The sequence below is a fragment of the Fukomys damarensis genome, unplaced genomic scaffold, assembly GCF_012274545.1.
Source record: "Fukomys damarensis isolate Sample0158 unplaced genomic scaffold, DMR_v1.0_HiC HiC_scaffold_37, whole genome shotgun sequence".
Taxonomy (NCBI): domain Eukaryota; kingdom Metazoa; phylum Chordata; class Mammalia; order Rodentia; family Bathyergidae; genus Fukomys; species Fukomys damarensis.
In genome coordinates, this window is record NW_022900949.1 from 42,049,458 (window position 1) to 42,065,349 (window position 15,892).

General features: G+C 54.2%; 1 protein-coding gene across 5 annotated transcripts in view; it reads left to right on the forward strand.

Moving 5' to 3' along the window:
- Window positions 1–15,892, forward strand: part of Sema3f (semaphorin 3F) — a 29,669-nt gene that overhangs the window by 1,189 nt on the left and 12,588 nt on the right. For 2 of the 5 annotated variants that reach the window (XM_010615510.2, XM_010615514.2), the window contains exons 1-2: window positions 1–76; window positions 3,944–4,103. In XM_010615510.2, the coding sequence (XP_010613812.1) occupies window positions 3,992–4,103 (112 nt within the window). In that variant the 5' untranslated portion in view covers window positions 1–76; window positions 3,944–3,991. Of the gene's footprint in view, window positions 77–313; window positions 448–1,156; window positions 1,176–3,943; window positions 4,104–15,892 lie in introns of those variants that run through there. The other 3 variants (XM_010615511.3, XM_010615513.3, XM_010615512.3) reach the window with 3 other exon arrangements.

A 15,892-nucleotide genomic window follows, 5' to 3' on the forward strand; every position in this document is an offset into this window, starting at 1 on the left:
CCGATAGTGCCGGTCGGTTTACGGGAGCTTCTCCGCACCACCGCCGCCCGGGCGCCTAGGCCCCCGCCCGGAAGAGGTGAGTGTGCGGGAACCCAAGGGCTGGGCTGGCAGCCGGCCCACCTGCGACCCCTCCAGGACTCGTGGCACCCTAACTCTGCAGAAGTGTCCAGTGAGCAGGATTTGGCTAGACCGAGCACGGCTTACGGAAGAAGGGACAGACAGTACTCGGGTGGGACCCCCTACCCTCGGGGCGACGCGGGGATGTGTAGGTGTTTGGGTGATGTGGCCTGTAGGGTCACAGGTATGCAAAGCAACTTTTTCCCCTCCACAAGGTTCCAGGTGAATGGGTAGCCTCACCCTCACGATCTGGAGTGGGAATTCTGGTCCCCTTCTCCGGTCTCAGGTCTCTGTCCCACTAATGCCTGAGGCAGCTGTCTTCCCCAATAGGTGAGTGCTAAGCCTCGGTGTCCCTGTCTGAAGACGTGGTCAGCCCGAAGTGAAGCGCTGTACTGTAGCCTCCATGTCGAGGGTCACCAACCCTGGCTCTTCTCCCAGCATTCTGCCAGTTCCCTCACTCCCTAGCCATATCTTGGATTTGCTTTTTACAAAAGGGAGTCCTGCTTGGTTTTAGGGTCCCTCCTGTAAGTGGGATGTAGATAAGACAGAGGAGCAGTGTCGCTAGTGGTGAGGTGGAGAGGAGACAACAGGGGCTTGGTGGCTTGCCCTGCCCAGGTGGGACAGTGAGGTATTGAGGTGGCCCAGGAATTAGTGCTGGCAAGAGTGCTCTGGAATTAGGCTGAGGCCCCCTTGGATAAATAACTCCTAATTAAGATAGCAGAGCTTTGCCCAGCCTTTTAATGTCTTGGGGAGTGAGCAAACTGAAGGCACCAGTGTGTCCACTTTGGAGCTGGGCCAGATTGGAGATCCTTGTCCCCTAAATTCACCAATTTGATTCCCAGCAGCCACTATCCTAGTTACAGAGATGGGGAAATGGGTACAGTGGTTGGGAGACTCAGCCCAGGGCCATGGATGGCGCTGGGGCTTCTTCCTAGGCTCCCCAGGGGGTGTGCCTGGACCTGGTGGGGTGTGGTGTCTGGGCAGGCACACCTACCCCTGCTGCTCCCCCTCAGTCCTGAAGGAGCCAGGACCGGAAGTGCAGAGGCAAGGAGGTGAAGGTGAGAAAAGGCCAGCCCTCCAGCCTCAGGCCTCACTTCTCTGCACACCTTGGGGGGTGGGGGTGGAACCAGGCCCAGGTGACCTTGACTGGGAAACTCTGGCCACAAACGGGGAGTTTCAGTCCTAGCTATGTTGGGGTGGCTCTGCTTGAGGTGTTGGAGGTTAGGGGGAAGCTGAGAAGCTAGGAAGGAGCTGGGGGTGCGGTATCTAAGGGGCTGTTGGCCTGTGGGATGCTGTTAATAATTTTCTCCCTGTGTTCCCTGTAACCCCTGTCTCTACCTCCCTTCCTTCTAGGCAGTTCTTAGCTCGGAGGAGCCAACCTCCCTTCTCTGAGGCAGGCAGTTGGTTCTCCCCCCTCATACACACACACATACACACACGCAGCCTGGGACGTCTGAATTGGGCTGGACAATTCGACCGCCTGGCCCCCTGCCCCGCCCCCAGGTGCCTCCGTACCCCTTCCTCTAGCTGCCCCTTCCCTGCACCCCCTGCCAGCCCCAGCTCCTCGGTTCTTTGTTCAAGCGTCTCTCCTCCATCGTCCCTCCCTCTCTCCTCCCTCTCTCCTCCTCCCTCCCGCCTGCCTCCCTCCCTTGCTCCCTCCCGCCAGTTTGCCTCTTCTCCCTCTCTGTTCTCCGCCTGGTGGGCTCCCAGGTGGCGGTGGCTCTTCCTCCTTTGTCTGTCCACCTGAGCTTGTTCTGCCTTGTTGGGGGGGGGCTTGAGACAAATGGAAGGCATCTAGGGGCTAGCAGAGGGGAAGGAACTGTAGAATTCCTCTCCCATCTTTCCTCTCTGTCCTTTTCTTCTTCCTGCTCCTTCTGTCCTCTACCCCAAGGCCACCAAAGAAGGGGCCTGGACTTGGACCTGGGGCCCCAGCAGACTTCATCATCCCTTGTTCACTTTTGTCAGGGACGGAGCATTGTACGAAGTTCCTGTGGGGGCCCTGTGGGAAGGTTCCCCACCTTCCTGGACACCTTGGCTGACTCCAACTCTGTCCTTGGTGACCCTGACCTTGTTACCATGAAAATGGATACAGGAAAAATGAGGTCATGGGGAGGATGCAGATGGGAGGCTGGTTGACATGAGCCCCCTGATACATAAGATCAAAGCCCTTAGAGGGACTCAAATTGTATCTTGCTCTTCCCAAGCTAGTGTCTCCCACCTTGCTTATGCCCCACCCTATTAGCAGGTCAAGTTCTTGAGAAAACGCGTGCCTGTGAGGACATGTGTGGGCACGCACTCGTGGGTGTGTATGTGCAAGCCTGTTGGTGGGGGCCTCGTTGGTGCACCCCAAGGCATGGTGGCTACACAGTGCTTTCTCCCATCTACCCTCCTTATTGGAGCCAGCCTTCCAGTCTGCTCAGCTTTGGGACCTGCAAGCTAAGGGAAGGACAGGTTGTGATTCTTCCCTCCCCCAGCCACCTTCCCAGAAGGAGCACCTGGGGTGGAGAATGCATTAAAGGGATGTGAAAGTAACACTCCAGGCGCTCTGGTGTTGGTGGTGTTCCCACAGAGAGTGCCACAGGAGGAATAGGCCAGTGGCCTGAGCTATGTACTTCCTGTCTGAGAAACCACGAGTGGTTTGCCTTGCAACAGAGAGACAGGACTCAAGACAGGAAGGTTGAGGAGGGCACGAGGGTCTGTCAAGTGGGGCTTGAAAGTCAGATATGGAGCCTGAGCCTTTCCTCAGCACTGGACAGTCATGGCAGATGAGTGACAGGCCGTAGTTCTCCAACTCTCATCCTGGCATCCAAGAAATTGGCCCAGGGTCCTGCCTGCCTTGGGGAGAAGGAAGGAGATAGGGAGGATCTGAGGGATGGGGCTCATACTGTCATTCTTGAGGCCCCTACCCCCAGTGTTTCCGGCTGTGGGGGGTGGGAATTGGCGCTGGTTTGTGCTGGGAGGGAGCAATATGTTCCAACAACTGCTGCTGGGCTGCGTTTATCCAACAGCCAGCCTGCCTGGGGAGACAATATTTGAAAAACACAATATTGAAACGTGGGCCTGCTGGAAATATGATAAAGAGAGCTTGCTTAGACTCTACCCCAAGCCTACTTGCTATCCTAGTCCCCCTTCACCTTCCAAGGGCAGATAGAAAACTTTTTCCTGGCAGGAAGTCCTTCCACCTGTCTGACTCAGGTCTTTCCTGCTTTGATTTTAGTAAAAGTAGGCCCAGCTGTTCTCTGCCTCTTATTTTCTGACTGGTGCTGTCCCTTCTGCTTGGGATTATTTGTGTGTGTGTCTCATCCCCTCCCCGCTTTAAAAAATCAGGTCCAGATTTTTCCTGCACGAGGAGTCTTTAGCCCAACTAGGAAGGGATAGACCCCATTTCTTCCCCATTCTTTGAAGTGGGAGAGTGAGAAGGAGCCTGTTTTGTTGTGGTACTTGTGTGGGAGAGACCCTGCTGGGAACTGGAGAGAGCTTCATGATCACCTACCTGCATTGGGTCTTGTGAATGGAGTTCAGGATATCAGGAAGGCTGGATTGGAGATTCCAGCTGCCCCATTAGCCCTGGTCGTCTCAGGCCACTAGAGCCAGATCTTCATGCTTTTGTAACACTTCCCCAAAGGCAGGCAAAAGAACATACATGAAGCTTGCACACTGGAGTGTTCATGATTCTAGGCTGGAGGCATAAGCATGGAGATCTCCGTCATGTTTTTGTTCAGTAGGGAAACACAAATACCTTGGCATAAATGGCATAAGGGAGATGATGGTAGGGAGAAATTATCTCCTCTGCCTCACACATTCCAATCTTGCTTCCCTCTTCCAGGTGTCCAGAGAGCCAAACCTGCTTCCTGGGCCCCAGGCCCCTCCCACAATGCTTGTCACTGGTTTCCTCCTCTGGGCTTCCCTACTGACTGGGGCCTGGCCAGCCACCCTCACCCAAGACCACCTCCCAGCTACACCCCGTGTCCGGCTCTCCTTCAAAGGTAAGAGGCTGCCTTGCTCTCCCCAGAACTCATCCTGTCTTCACAGCACTCAACTCCACTGTGCAGGAGGGAGAAGAGGTGTCAGGGCAAAAAAAGGGCCAAAACTCACATGGGGTTTGCTGGGCATGGTGGGAGGGGAACAGGGGCAATGATGACTTGCTGAGAAAGGCTAGAAACTACTTAGATATTTTGGGAAAGGGTCCTGAATCTGTGCATCTGAGTTTCTGGGCTGGGTGGCCCAAGGTCTGTAGGGTAACAGGGAGACAGGAGTGTTATTCCTTCCAGACTTGCCACTGCTCTGTATCCTAGGCATCTCTTGGGGTGGAGGGTCAGACAGTGAGGCAGGAACTAAAGCCTTGGCAGGTTGGGGGAGCAGGGCCTACTCTCCAGGGTATTGGTACTTGGGAAGCCTTCCTGTGATCTTCATATGGGAAAGTGTCCCGGACTCTGGGAGGGTACTGTGGCTGTGACTAGCAGGGAAGCTACAGAGAGGTTTAGGAGAATGAATGCTTGTGAGGGGCCTCAGATCTCCAGATGGGTGCTTTTTCAGGGAGGTCACTGGAAGGTTTTAATGATGGTTGGGGTCTTCAATGTGAGAGGCTGGTCCTCAGCTCCATCACCTACCCCCTGGGCAAGAAAACACATGGTGCCCACACCCAGGAGGACGTGTGGCTCCCCTGCTGGCCACTTGTTTGAGAGGAGTGTGTGGTTTTTGTTTGTTTGTTTTTTTGGTACCAGGGATTGAACTGGGGACCCTGTTCTTGCAAGGCAGGCAGCAGAACCGCTGAGCTAAATCCCTGGCCCAGGAGTGTGTGGTCTTAAGAGTCCATTCTGGGCCTGGGACGAGGGGCACCAACGATGCTGGGGTCTAGGGAGCCTGGAGTCATGATGAGTTCTCAGCCTTGCCTATCCTCTGGCCAAAATGAACCTTGTCCAGCCGCCTGCCCTGGGTGGGGCCAATGCAGCCTGGCTGGCCAGATTTCCCAGTAGCCATATTGGGTAAAAGGCTGGGCTGACCTTTTCTTCTTCAGGCTTGGCTGAGGCCCAGCCCCCATCTCATTCCCCCTCCCCTGACCTCATCCCACCCTTGCAACTTGATGGGCGGAGTGAGGAGTGAGCTGCTTATCATCAGTTTTCCCAGTCCTTGCCTTCTGGAGTGTCTGAGGATGTGCCTGGAAGGAGTCCTCTCTCAGTCTGAGAAATGGACAGAGAAGAGTTAATCCGTTTGGTTAGAAAGTGTCCCTTTACCCAGGCCTGGGAAGGTGAGATATTTATTCTGCTGATACCTCCATCCTTCCCTGGTGGAACTCCTCAGAGCAGATTAATAAATCTTGAAGGGGTCAGGTTCCCCGCTTCTCCCCAAGTAGGTTGTCTCCTCCCTCTGTAGGGGATGGAGGTGTGGTTTGGTCTCCACAGCTGGGAGACCCTGTCTCCATTCCGAGTGTTATTTTTAAGCAGAAGGCCGGTCCTGTGTTTGGTTCTTCTAAACCTTTTTGGACTTCCAGGGTTAAAGGGTTTTGTTCCTGTTTCCTGGAAAGAGAAACTGAGGCAGAGGCAAGGGCATGACCAAGGTCAGGCAAGAGGCAGAAGCGAGGCCAGAAATAGAACCCTGGTGTTCTGGCCTAGCTGGCGCCCACATTGCGTCGGTCGATTCCCTCCCTCTCAATTAGCTTTGAAGCCAACACCCATGGTGACTAAAAGCCCGACTCCCTGGCAGCCAGCCTACAGTGCTGCTTGCTGTGGCAGCCTGGGGTGGAGCTGGAGGATGCCCAGGGCTACCCCATCCAGGCCTCTGTGTGTTTGCACACACACAGGTTCCTTGGCCACAAATGACTTCCCTGTTCCCACTTGACCTGATGTCCTAGTTTTATGCTTAGATGTCACTTCAATGTAGCAAATACTGAAATTCCTACTACTGAGCCCTGCGCTGGGCTGAGTCCTAGGAGATGGGAGTGATGAGATGGGATGTTCATCGATAGACTTACTCAAAAGACAATGGGTACCCAGTGGGACAGTGTCACCAAGGAGCCCAGCATGTACTTTGCACCAGGCTTTATGTGTCCCCAAACAGTGAATGGTCTCAACCAGTCCTGTATATAAAGGTGTCCTCATGAGGGGGAAGCCCTCACTGAGTGTCTGTGGACAGAATGGAGATTAATCCCTAGAGAAGATGGGGTTAACTAACCCACAGCTAGGCCAGGGCTTGGAGAGGGCAGCGGTCTTTCTTTACAGGTACACATGAAGGGCACTGAGCAAGTTACTCATAGAAGCATTACTGCTCAGTTGAGCTCCATGACTCAAATTCGTTTTCTGTGATTGGATGGATAAAACAACTGGTAACCTAGGCTTCAGGTGCACTGGCTGGGTTTTCCCTGCTCTGCCTTGGGTCCTAGTGTAGCCAGAAGGCACCAGTTCTAGTCTGAGTAGGGCTACTCCTTACTAGGCGGAGGTGCTGGCATAAGGGGCCACACTGCCTAGGGCAGATAAAGGAACAAAGGCAGGAACTGGGCAAGGCTTGGGCTTGCTGCCGCCCATCCGCCTGGTTACCCCAGCCAGGTCTAGAGCTGTGAGCGTGCATAGGCAGAGAGGCCCAATGTTTGCACAGATGGGGGAGCTTCTCTGGCCCATCTTCTGAGTGTCTGTCAGCAGGCTAGCCAAGGTCAGGCACAAGTGATGGGTCAAAAGGGAGGGTTTCTAGGAAGAGGTGAGGTGTTCTTTGAGGCCTGACACTGGAGAGCTCATGGATGCTTGGATAACAGCACCCCTGACCCCCTACCCCTTGCCAGGGCCCAAAGTCACAGGCCAAATCTGGGCAAAAAAAAATTCTTCCTTCTCCTATCCTGAGATGACGAGGCCATGGTGCACCACCTCTGTCCCAAGCACTAGCTGGAAGGTACAGAGCCCTGCCAGGCGCTTTGTTTAGCTTGGGCAGTGTTTACTTTTTCCCAGGAAGCCACCCCTCAAAACACCACTGCTGCCTGGGCTAGCTCTGGCCATGATTTGAGGCCAAGAGGTATTTGGTGGGAGAGAGGGATCTTACGATAACAGAAGGTAGCTGAGCTACTAGTGAAACTGAGGCAGGACTAGGGAGAGGGAGCATGTGAGGGAAAGTCTGAAAAGAGAAAAATAATAAAAATGATAGTAGGTAATAATAACCAGGCAGGACTGCACCCTAGGCCCAAGGATGGTTTGCCTGGGTTTCCCATGAGAAGGAAGGTTTAGGGGCTTTCTAGGGCATGCAGGTGGGGGACTGAGGTTGAGCTTGGCTCTGCCTAATGCCCAAGCATGTTCTAGGACTGAGAGTGAAGGATAGAGGAGATCATGTGAGCATGGCCCCCTGCCATGAGCTGGGGCTGGGGTGCCAGGATCCTATGGGGCCAGCTTCAGCCTTCCAAGCCTTGCTTCCTCAGGAAGGAGATGGGGTTGTACTGGGCAGGCTCCTGCTGCTCTGCCCGCTAAAGCAGCAGACTTGAGCTTGGCTTATTTTTTAGCCCTTTCACTGAGGTTTCCTGGGAAACCCTCTCAGGTCAGAGATGGGAAAACCAGGCCCTCAAAGAAAAAGGGGCTTCAATGTCTAGAGCCTCACTGGGCCTCGTTGGGCTTGCTCAGTGAAAAAGGATGTCTTACAGGTGAAGGACGAATGGGTGGGTTCTGGTCACTGCTCTCCCATCTGCGTTTGTCAGTAAATGGCTCAGAATGGTGCCACCACCCACATTTGCATGTGGCATCAGCATCCCACAGTTGCCAGGTCCTGTTAGAAACTTAGTTAGGAGTTGGGAGGGGTTACAGCTCATTTCCTTCCCCACAGTGGTGTGGGTGCAGGATCTTGTTAGAAACCTTGATGGACTTTGTCCAGGCTTAGCTGCATGTGTGGTGGTGGGGGTTAGGAGGAAGTAGAGGACCTACTCTTATCCCCCATGGGCTCCCTGGCCAGCCAAAGCCAGAAGCTCCATACAGAGCTTTCAGTTGTAGAAGACCAGGAGGAGGCCTGGCAGCTTTGAGGCCAGGGTAGCACCAGGGAGCTGGGCAGGGGTCTGGTGGCTTTGACAGTTGCAGTGGGCTTTGGAGCTAACAAGCCAGAGAGGGGTAGGTTTTCCAGAGGAACCAAGATGAGAAATGGTCCCTGGAGAAAGAGAAATTGTATAAGAACTTGCCTGGGGCCCAACCTGAGAACCTAGGCCAGGAGTTTGGGCCTTTGGCAACTTCTAGATGCAACCAGACTTTGGATGGGACCACCACTGACTGGGCCTCTGCAGCACAGGCCTTGTCTCTGATCCCTGGCATGCCGCCTGCCCCTCCCTGCCTGGCTCCAGCTTCCCTTGGCACTGAGCAAGGAGCTGGTGCATGCTCAAGGAGTAAATCATGTTCCTTGGCAGCCCCTGCTGCTTTGTAATCATAAAGAATTTAAAGTGAAACCACCAGGTAAAAATTTCACCCTGACTGTAAAGGCATCTTTCACCCTGTGACTTGGGAGATAGCAAGCCTCAGAGGGGACTCTTGTCTGTTGATTTGTGTGTATGTGTGCCTTTGACCTCTTGGCCCTTCCAGAGATGGTAATAGCTCAGAAAGTGGCTTGAGAGCCATGGCTTCCTGGCTCCTAACTCCTAGGAACCTTTCAGCTCCTCACCCAGTGTGCAGAGGGGAGTACCTATACTATAGAAGGGGTGGCAGTAGCTGGTTGGCCCCAAAGACAGACAAATTCCAATATCACCCTTGTTCTCTGTGTGACCTCAGACAAGTAGCTTAACGTCTCTGAGCCCTAGTTTCCCCCCTGTATAAAGTGGGAATGGCAATTGCCCCCTTGAAGCAGCATCCTGAGGGCTCAGGCTACTTTTTTTTTTGCATCCTGGCTATGGTAGATCTTGAGTGATGAACTTCCCACTGCTCCTAGAAAGTGGGAATGAGAATAGTCCTGGCCTCACTATGTTGTCAAGAGGATTAATTGTGTGAGTACTGTGACTGTGTTGGCAGCAAAGGAGGTTTCAGTGGCCAGGATTGTATGGACACATGAGGGTGTTGCGGGGAGGGTGTCCCAAGGTATTAGGGAATTTTACTCTTTGTTTAGGGAGGTAGCACTGAGAAAGTACTGCAGGAGAGAGTTGAGTCCTGCTGGCTAGGTGGAGGGGTCAGGAGAGGAGGATTCCTACCTTGGGCATCTGGGCATCTGGCAGGCTTCCTGGTGAGACAGTATCTCCAAGGAAAGGAGAGATTGTGAAGATGAAGATGGAAAAGCAGGGACAAAGGCCCAGTGCAGTACAGAACCTCTGGCTTTAACTCTTTTTCAAGGCAGAGGTACTCAATATGTCTGGTAGAAAAATTCCAGTAATAGTGACGCATGTGATGGGAGTATGTATCCCATACCCTTCCCCTGCCAAGATAAGGTCGTGAGCCTGCTTGGGGCACCTACTCAGCTTGTGCCAGGGGCCAGACCTGGCCTCTTCACTGGGTCATCTACAAGGCTGGGCAAACAGTGTTTGCTTGACCTGACCTGGTTCTGTCCTGGGAATCTGAGCCCTACCTCGAGGGGAGCCTTTAAAGAAATAGAGAATTCCTGCTGCATTTTTCTTAGAAATAGCAGGAAGGCCTTTGCCAGGTGCCCGCATGAAGGCTTCAGCTTCAATCCAAAGCCTAGCTCACGTGGGCACCCGAGCTTGGCAGGCCTGCAGTCTCACGAGCAACCCCAGGGAGAGGGAGAGGACTCTTAGGCTCCAGCCCCTGAGCAGTGGTCCTGAACCAGCAAAGAACGGGGTCTGGTAATGGCTATTGGTCTAGGATCAGGACCAGCCTGGGGAGAAGGGCTCAGCTAGACCCACAGAAGAAGCATTGGCTGTGAGGTGCATCCCTGTGCAGGGCAAGGACAGGCCCAAAGCATTGGGTACCTCCAGGGGCCAGGAAACCTTGAGGGCTGGAGACCTCAGCTCCAGACTCCCCTTCCCCCACTCTTCTTCCTTCCTTTCTCCCTCAGTGCCTGCCTTGCCTTCACCCCCTCAGAATCCCAGCCTTCCCTGGCTTCCTACCCGGACATGTTCTTTCCTATGCAGTCCCTTCACCTAACCCAGAGCCTTATTTTTTTTTCCCCCCAGTTGGGGCTTGGAGCTGATGCCCTCATTTTCCTCTATGGCAGAATCCATAGCTTTCTGTATCTGCTGGTCTGCCCTGGTTGCCTCCTGGGGTATACAGTACAGCTGGCAGAGCAGTGGCTAGAGTATGGGGGTCTTGTGGCTTCTGTAGCACCGAAGACCAGGTGGGCAGTACCTCACCCTGGCTGTCTGCGCTGTCATTTTGATCCACCCCTTCCTGTTCCAGCACCAGGCCCATGTGGAGAACTTGTTGCTATCCCTTGATTAGCTGCCAGCTTCACTGCAACCTCCAGAGCTGACCCTGAGCATGGATCTGTTCTGTGCCTCAGTTTTTGCATCAGAATGTCAGCGAGGGGGCTGATGGTCCCTGGCATCCTGTGCAAGCAAAGCAAAGCCTCTGCAGAGTCTGCAGGAATCCAAAGAGGGCTGCAAAGATGAGGGCTGGGTCCGGGGCAGGGGGAGGGTCTTGACATCCACCAGCCTGTCGGGTCCCATCCTACACCCCCCTTCTGGGTGATTTATCGGAGTAAATGAGCCATGGAGAGTTTGTTGTCTTTTGCAGTCATGGTGGGGAGGAGGAGGTGGTGGAGGAAGGAGTGAGGGGTTTCCGGGGCAGGTCTGGAATGTGGGAGGAGGGGTGGCCCTGGGGCCTGTGGAACTGGAAGCAAGCTCTGAAAACCATTTCACTTTCTCCACCTGAGAAAGGAAAGCATGCCTTCCTCCCAGACTAACCTTATCCCCTTCACACTTTTGAGGGCACATTCCTGTGTATGTTCTGCTTGCCTGGCCCTGGTCACTTCCTCTTATTCCCTATACAAGGGCATCTCTTGATCACATTGTGTCCTTCCCAAGTGGAGCTCAGTTCTGGCATCTGCTCACCCAGCAAATGCTTTCATGTGCTCTCACAGGCAACTATGCATCCGGCTCAGGGTCTGTGCAGAAGCCTAGACCTGGAACGATCAGATGCCATGGGACCATGGGCTGGGCAGGGGTAGGTGGAGGCATCTAGTCAGGAGAGCTCCCATCTGCTGGAACAGAGGGTCAGAAGTCACTGGATGTCCTTGGGGGACAAAGTGTGGAACCTCTGGTTCTGGGCTGGTATGTGCTAAGGGCTGACCTTGCTACTCTTTTCCTCCTGGCTTGGGATGAGCCAGCCCCCACCCCCGTCTGTCCTCCTGGGTGGAGCAGGTGGGCACTGGGGCAGAACGGGCGTGGGAACAGTGTGCCTGGGCCTGTAGGATCCAGCCCCCAGGGCCCTGAAATAGGAGGGAAGAGTGGAGTCGAGTTTTAGCCCAGCTGGGTGTCTCTTACCATGTTCAGTGTTTACTGAACAGCTGGGATGTTTACAGTAGCCCTTAAGAAGGGCCCCTTGTTCCAGAGGATGTCCCATCAGAGGGTCCCATGGGAGTTCTTCCTACCCCATCACCTCTCTGCACCCCTGGGATGGATTTGCCAAGGATGCACAGAATGCACCCTGATGCGGAGAATGCACTGGGCACCCTGGGCACAGTGATACCTGCCCTTCCACTCTCCTCTGGGCTTAGATCCCTCTCCCCTTAGAGGAGCCACATTTCCCAGGAAGCGACAGTGCTAGTTGGTAAATTACTAGGTGAGGAAATGTGGTAACTGGGTCTCTAGTTCAGATATTTAAATTGAATTCAATCAGAATGGTTATTGAATATAAACAAGTAGAGTCATTTACATGTTAATTATGTTGAATGGACTATGAGGCCATAATTAGTTGCTAATTGGGTGAGAGCAGGCTGTAATTGGTTTTGTTGGCACTGACCTGGCTCACCTGCCTCGGGATGGGGGGCCTGTATATGGCTCCTGAAGAGGCTTCTGGGTGTTTGGTTGGAAAGCATGGTCATGGAAAGGATGGGCCAGATATGAGTGGCTTAGGAAAGCCAGAGGAACTCAGGACATACTCCTCAAGGAAGTGGGCAGATTTAGCCCAAGGCAAACCCTGCTTCTGGCTTCTAGTGCTTCCTATCCAGAACACCCAGGGAGGAAAGGAAAATTAGAAGCGACAGCTTCCCCTGCACAGCCCCATGTGGGACCAGGGTTCATGGGAGAATGAGGGAGGCATCTCTGCAAATGACGGGCCCTGGATTGGCCTGGTCAGCAGCTGTGGTCTCAGCATTAGAGTATATGTGAGATGGGTGTGCTGAGCAGGGGAAGGTGCATGACAGACTTCTGGGCCGCCCCACCCCCAGCTTGGCCTGGCTGGGGCTCCCAGGGTTGCAGGGCTGTGGCCAGGGGCTGAGGCCTTCCGGCTGGCCGCTCATTAAAAGAGGATTAGGCTGGGAGCCAGTCCAGCCCCTGGGCCTTCCTCTGGGGCCCCTCAAAGCTTTGGGAGAGTGAAAGAGGTTGAGGGACTGCCTAGCCCTGCCTCTCTTGTCATGGCCACTGCTACTGGTCCCTTGACTATCTCAGTTCTCCTCCTCAGAAAATTGGAAGGTCAGGAGGTATTTCTGTGGAAGAAGCACTAACAAAGACCCGTGGCGGCAACCCCTTTCCTTCACCCACAGTCTCATTTCTCTTCAGCTCAGGGATTAGGGCCCCACCAGCCCACTCGAGGTCAGAGGTCAGAGCTGGGCTGCAGGGACCTGTCTATCAGCCCTTCACCAGCTCTGTTGGAGGAGGTAACACTGTCAGTCAGGGCCTACAGCTTTGTGGGGCTGTAACCAAGGGGGCGGGGTACCCACCCCTACTCCGAGACCCCTCTTTTGGCAGCAGCCCCTGCTTCTCTGGCCTCAGACCTGGTGTCCTAGAGACGGCAATGAGGGGCAGAGCCTCCCACTTGGGGTTTTGAGCAAGGGCTGTGGACACGCCTGCTCAGGGCTATCCTGGCCTTTAAAGTGAGGCATCAAACACTGCTTCACAGGGAGGAGGAGATGGATACCCTTAGGATTATGCCCCTAGGCACTGTGAATATTCTGCCTCTGGACCTATGCCAAGCTGTTCTGGGCCAAGACCCTGAGTGTCTAATGGCCTTGAGAGAAGCCTAGAGGCGGAAATGATGTGTCTGATGCCAGAATAAGCTCTTCCTTCCCGGATACCGCCCCACCCAACCTGGGCCCAGCCTGGGGGTGGGGACCCTTCCCAGAAAGTATCACCCAGACACATCTTCCTCTCTTCCCCAAGGTCAAGACTTATCCAGGTTTGGGTCCTGGCATCAATAGACATCCATAGACACCCTTGATTGTGCCCTAGCCCCTTCCTTGACATTGCCATGGCCATGGGGGAGGGGTGGCACTCCTACAAGGCTGGCCTTGGGACAAATGGGGTGAAGGTGGGACTGGTCTGAGGACATGGCCAGGCTGGGTCTGCATCAGGCCCTTACCCACTAATGCTATCTTAGACTCTTGGATCCTCTTGGCCTAAGTCTCCAGAAGGAAGCTGGGCCTAGTAGCATCTGGCCCTTCCTGACACTGCTGGAGTCAGGGGTTGGTACTGAGGGCTACTGAACCACCCTGGCCCCACCCCATTCTTTTTCCCTGTGGTATATGGTTTGGGGGAGGAGGGCAGACAGAATTCTGATTCTACTGTTCACCTGAGACCCTGGGATAAGCACCATTCTGACTGAGGAGCCTTCCTGCCTGCAGCCAGAGATTCAGGACTAGCATGGGGGCTCTTTGCTTCCATTGCCCCGACCATTAGTGCTCTAGCTATGGGTTAATAAGGCAGAGCCTTCCTCCTTTCTTTCTGTACCTTAGTTTCCCCTTCTGCAGGCTAGTTTGGATGAATGCTTTGGGAGTTAGCTCTCTTCTGTAGGACATGCTGGACTGGGTGGGTTGGGCTGAGTCAACAGCAAGCTCCTGCCTTCCCATCACCCTCTGTGCTTCCAACCTCAGCATTAGGAAATGGGGTGGCAGGGAGAGTGGGCATCCTCCAAGAGATAGTAGCATCTAGAAGGAAGCCTGCTTCCTGGGGAGGGATTTGGGGACCTATCCCATTCTCCACTCCTCACAAGGCAGCCATCTATCTGTGCAGGTTGGGTGGGAATTGGAGGAATGCCAGTGTCAGGCTCTCCAAGAAGCAGGACCTCCACACAGGGTCACTTTTAAATTGTTTTTTTGGTACTGGGGATTGAGTTTAGGACCTTGCACTTATGAGGCAGGCGCAGCACCATTGAGCTAAATCCCTGGCCCAACACACAGGGTCACTTTTAAGCTCAGTATGAGGAGTACAGAATGAGGCTCAGAGGCCCGTAGTGTTCCCAGTGGGGTTATAAAACTCAAGCCAGGAAAACGAACCTTTTCTTACCCTACGTGACCTCCTGGGGGCTCCCTTCCCCCACCACCATTTCTACAGCAACTAAAGCATCATGTCCTGTGTTACCAGAGTGTCCTATGTCACTCAAGCCATTGACGCCATATCCCGTGGCCATTGGGAGAGATCCCAGGGGTCCTGAGTCATATGCCCTGTTGATGCAGTGCGAGTCACCTTCCGGTCCTGGCCCTCCTGGCAGGCAGTCTACCATTGGCCTACCCTCCTTCCACCATGGACCTGGATGGGAATTCATTCATGCACATCCTCTCTGTCTCTCTGTGTCTCTGTCTCTGTCACACGCACACATGCACGCACGCACGCACGCACGCATGCACGCACACACACTGGCCTATTACTTCCCACCCTGTGTCTTGATATTTTCCCCTGTAAACTGGATGTGTGACTGCAGTCTCTGTACATGGTAAGTGCTTGGTGACTCAGTGAGAAGCGCCCTCTACCTCCTCTGCCCAGGGTTAGACTGAGCAGTTCAAGGGCAGATTGTCATGTTAAGGGTAGAGTCCTGCCCCGCTTCTGGGACTGTTTTCTCATCTGCTGAGTGATCTGTCTCCTGCCTTTCTCTCAGAGGGAGCTGGAGCCTGGATTCCTGGGGCTTTGGAAGCAAATTGGAAGCTGGGACTTGGGGCTGGGCCCTGGAAGCCATGGCCCAGCAGAGAAGCAAGGTCGGGATTACAGAGGCCAAACTAAGCAAGGGTGGAGGGTATGGATCGTGGCTGCCGGGTCCCTGGGGGCTAGATGTCTAAAACTTCCCTTCACCCAGGTGCTGTGTCTAAATGTGCCTACTTGAGACTCTTCCCCTCTCCCCTCCATTGCCCCCAAAGTTCTCCTCACCTAGCAGGATGAGTAAGGGCACAATCGAGGCCATGCCCCCAGCCAGGGTATAAATAACCCCTGGCGGGCTGTCCCAGCCTGGAGGGGCTCTGCTGGCAGTCCCACTTCCTCTCTGGCAACTTTCCAGCCCTAGGGGTGAGGGAATGTTTACTTTCCTGTTGTCACTATGACTGGGTGGCCAAGCAGGGGACTCCGAGTGGCCCAACAACAGGTGCAGGACAGGTGCCCGAGCTGCCCTGCCCAGGACTTCAAAAGCACTGCCGGACAGGCAAGTGAGGCCATAGCCAGGCAGGGATTGGCCCTTTGATCCCTCAGCTTCCCGGTGTCCCTGCGACCCAGTGGCTGGCCAAGGTCACCATCACCTGTATTCCCTTGTTGCTGCATAGTCAGATCTGAGCAGGGCAGGGACTGGCCTTGACCCCAGGAGGTTGAGTTCCTGGTACAAGACAAATACTTTGTTTCTCTTTTCTCTCCTCTCCTCTCCTCTCCTCTCCTCTCCCCTCCTTTTCCCTCCCTTTCTTTCCCCTCTCTTCTCTTTTCCTTTCATTTCCTTTTTCCTTCCTTCCTTTCTTTTTCTTTTTTTAT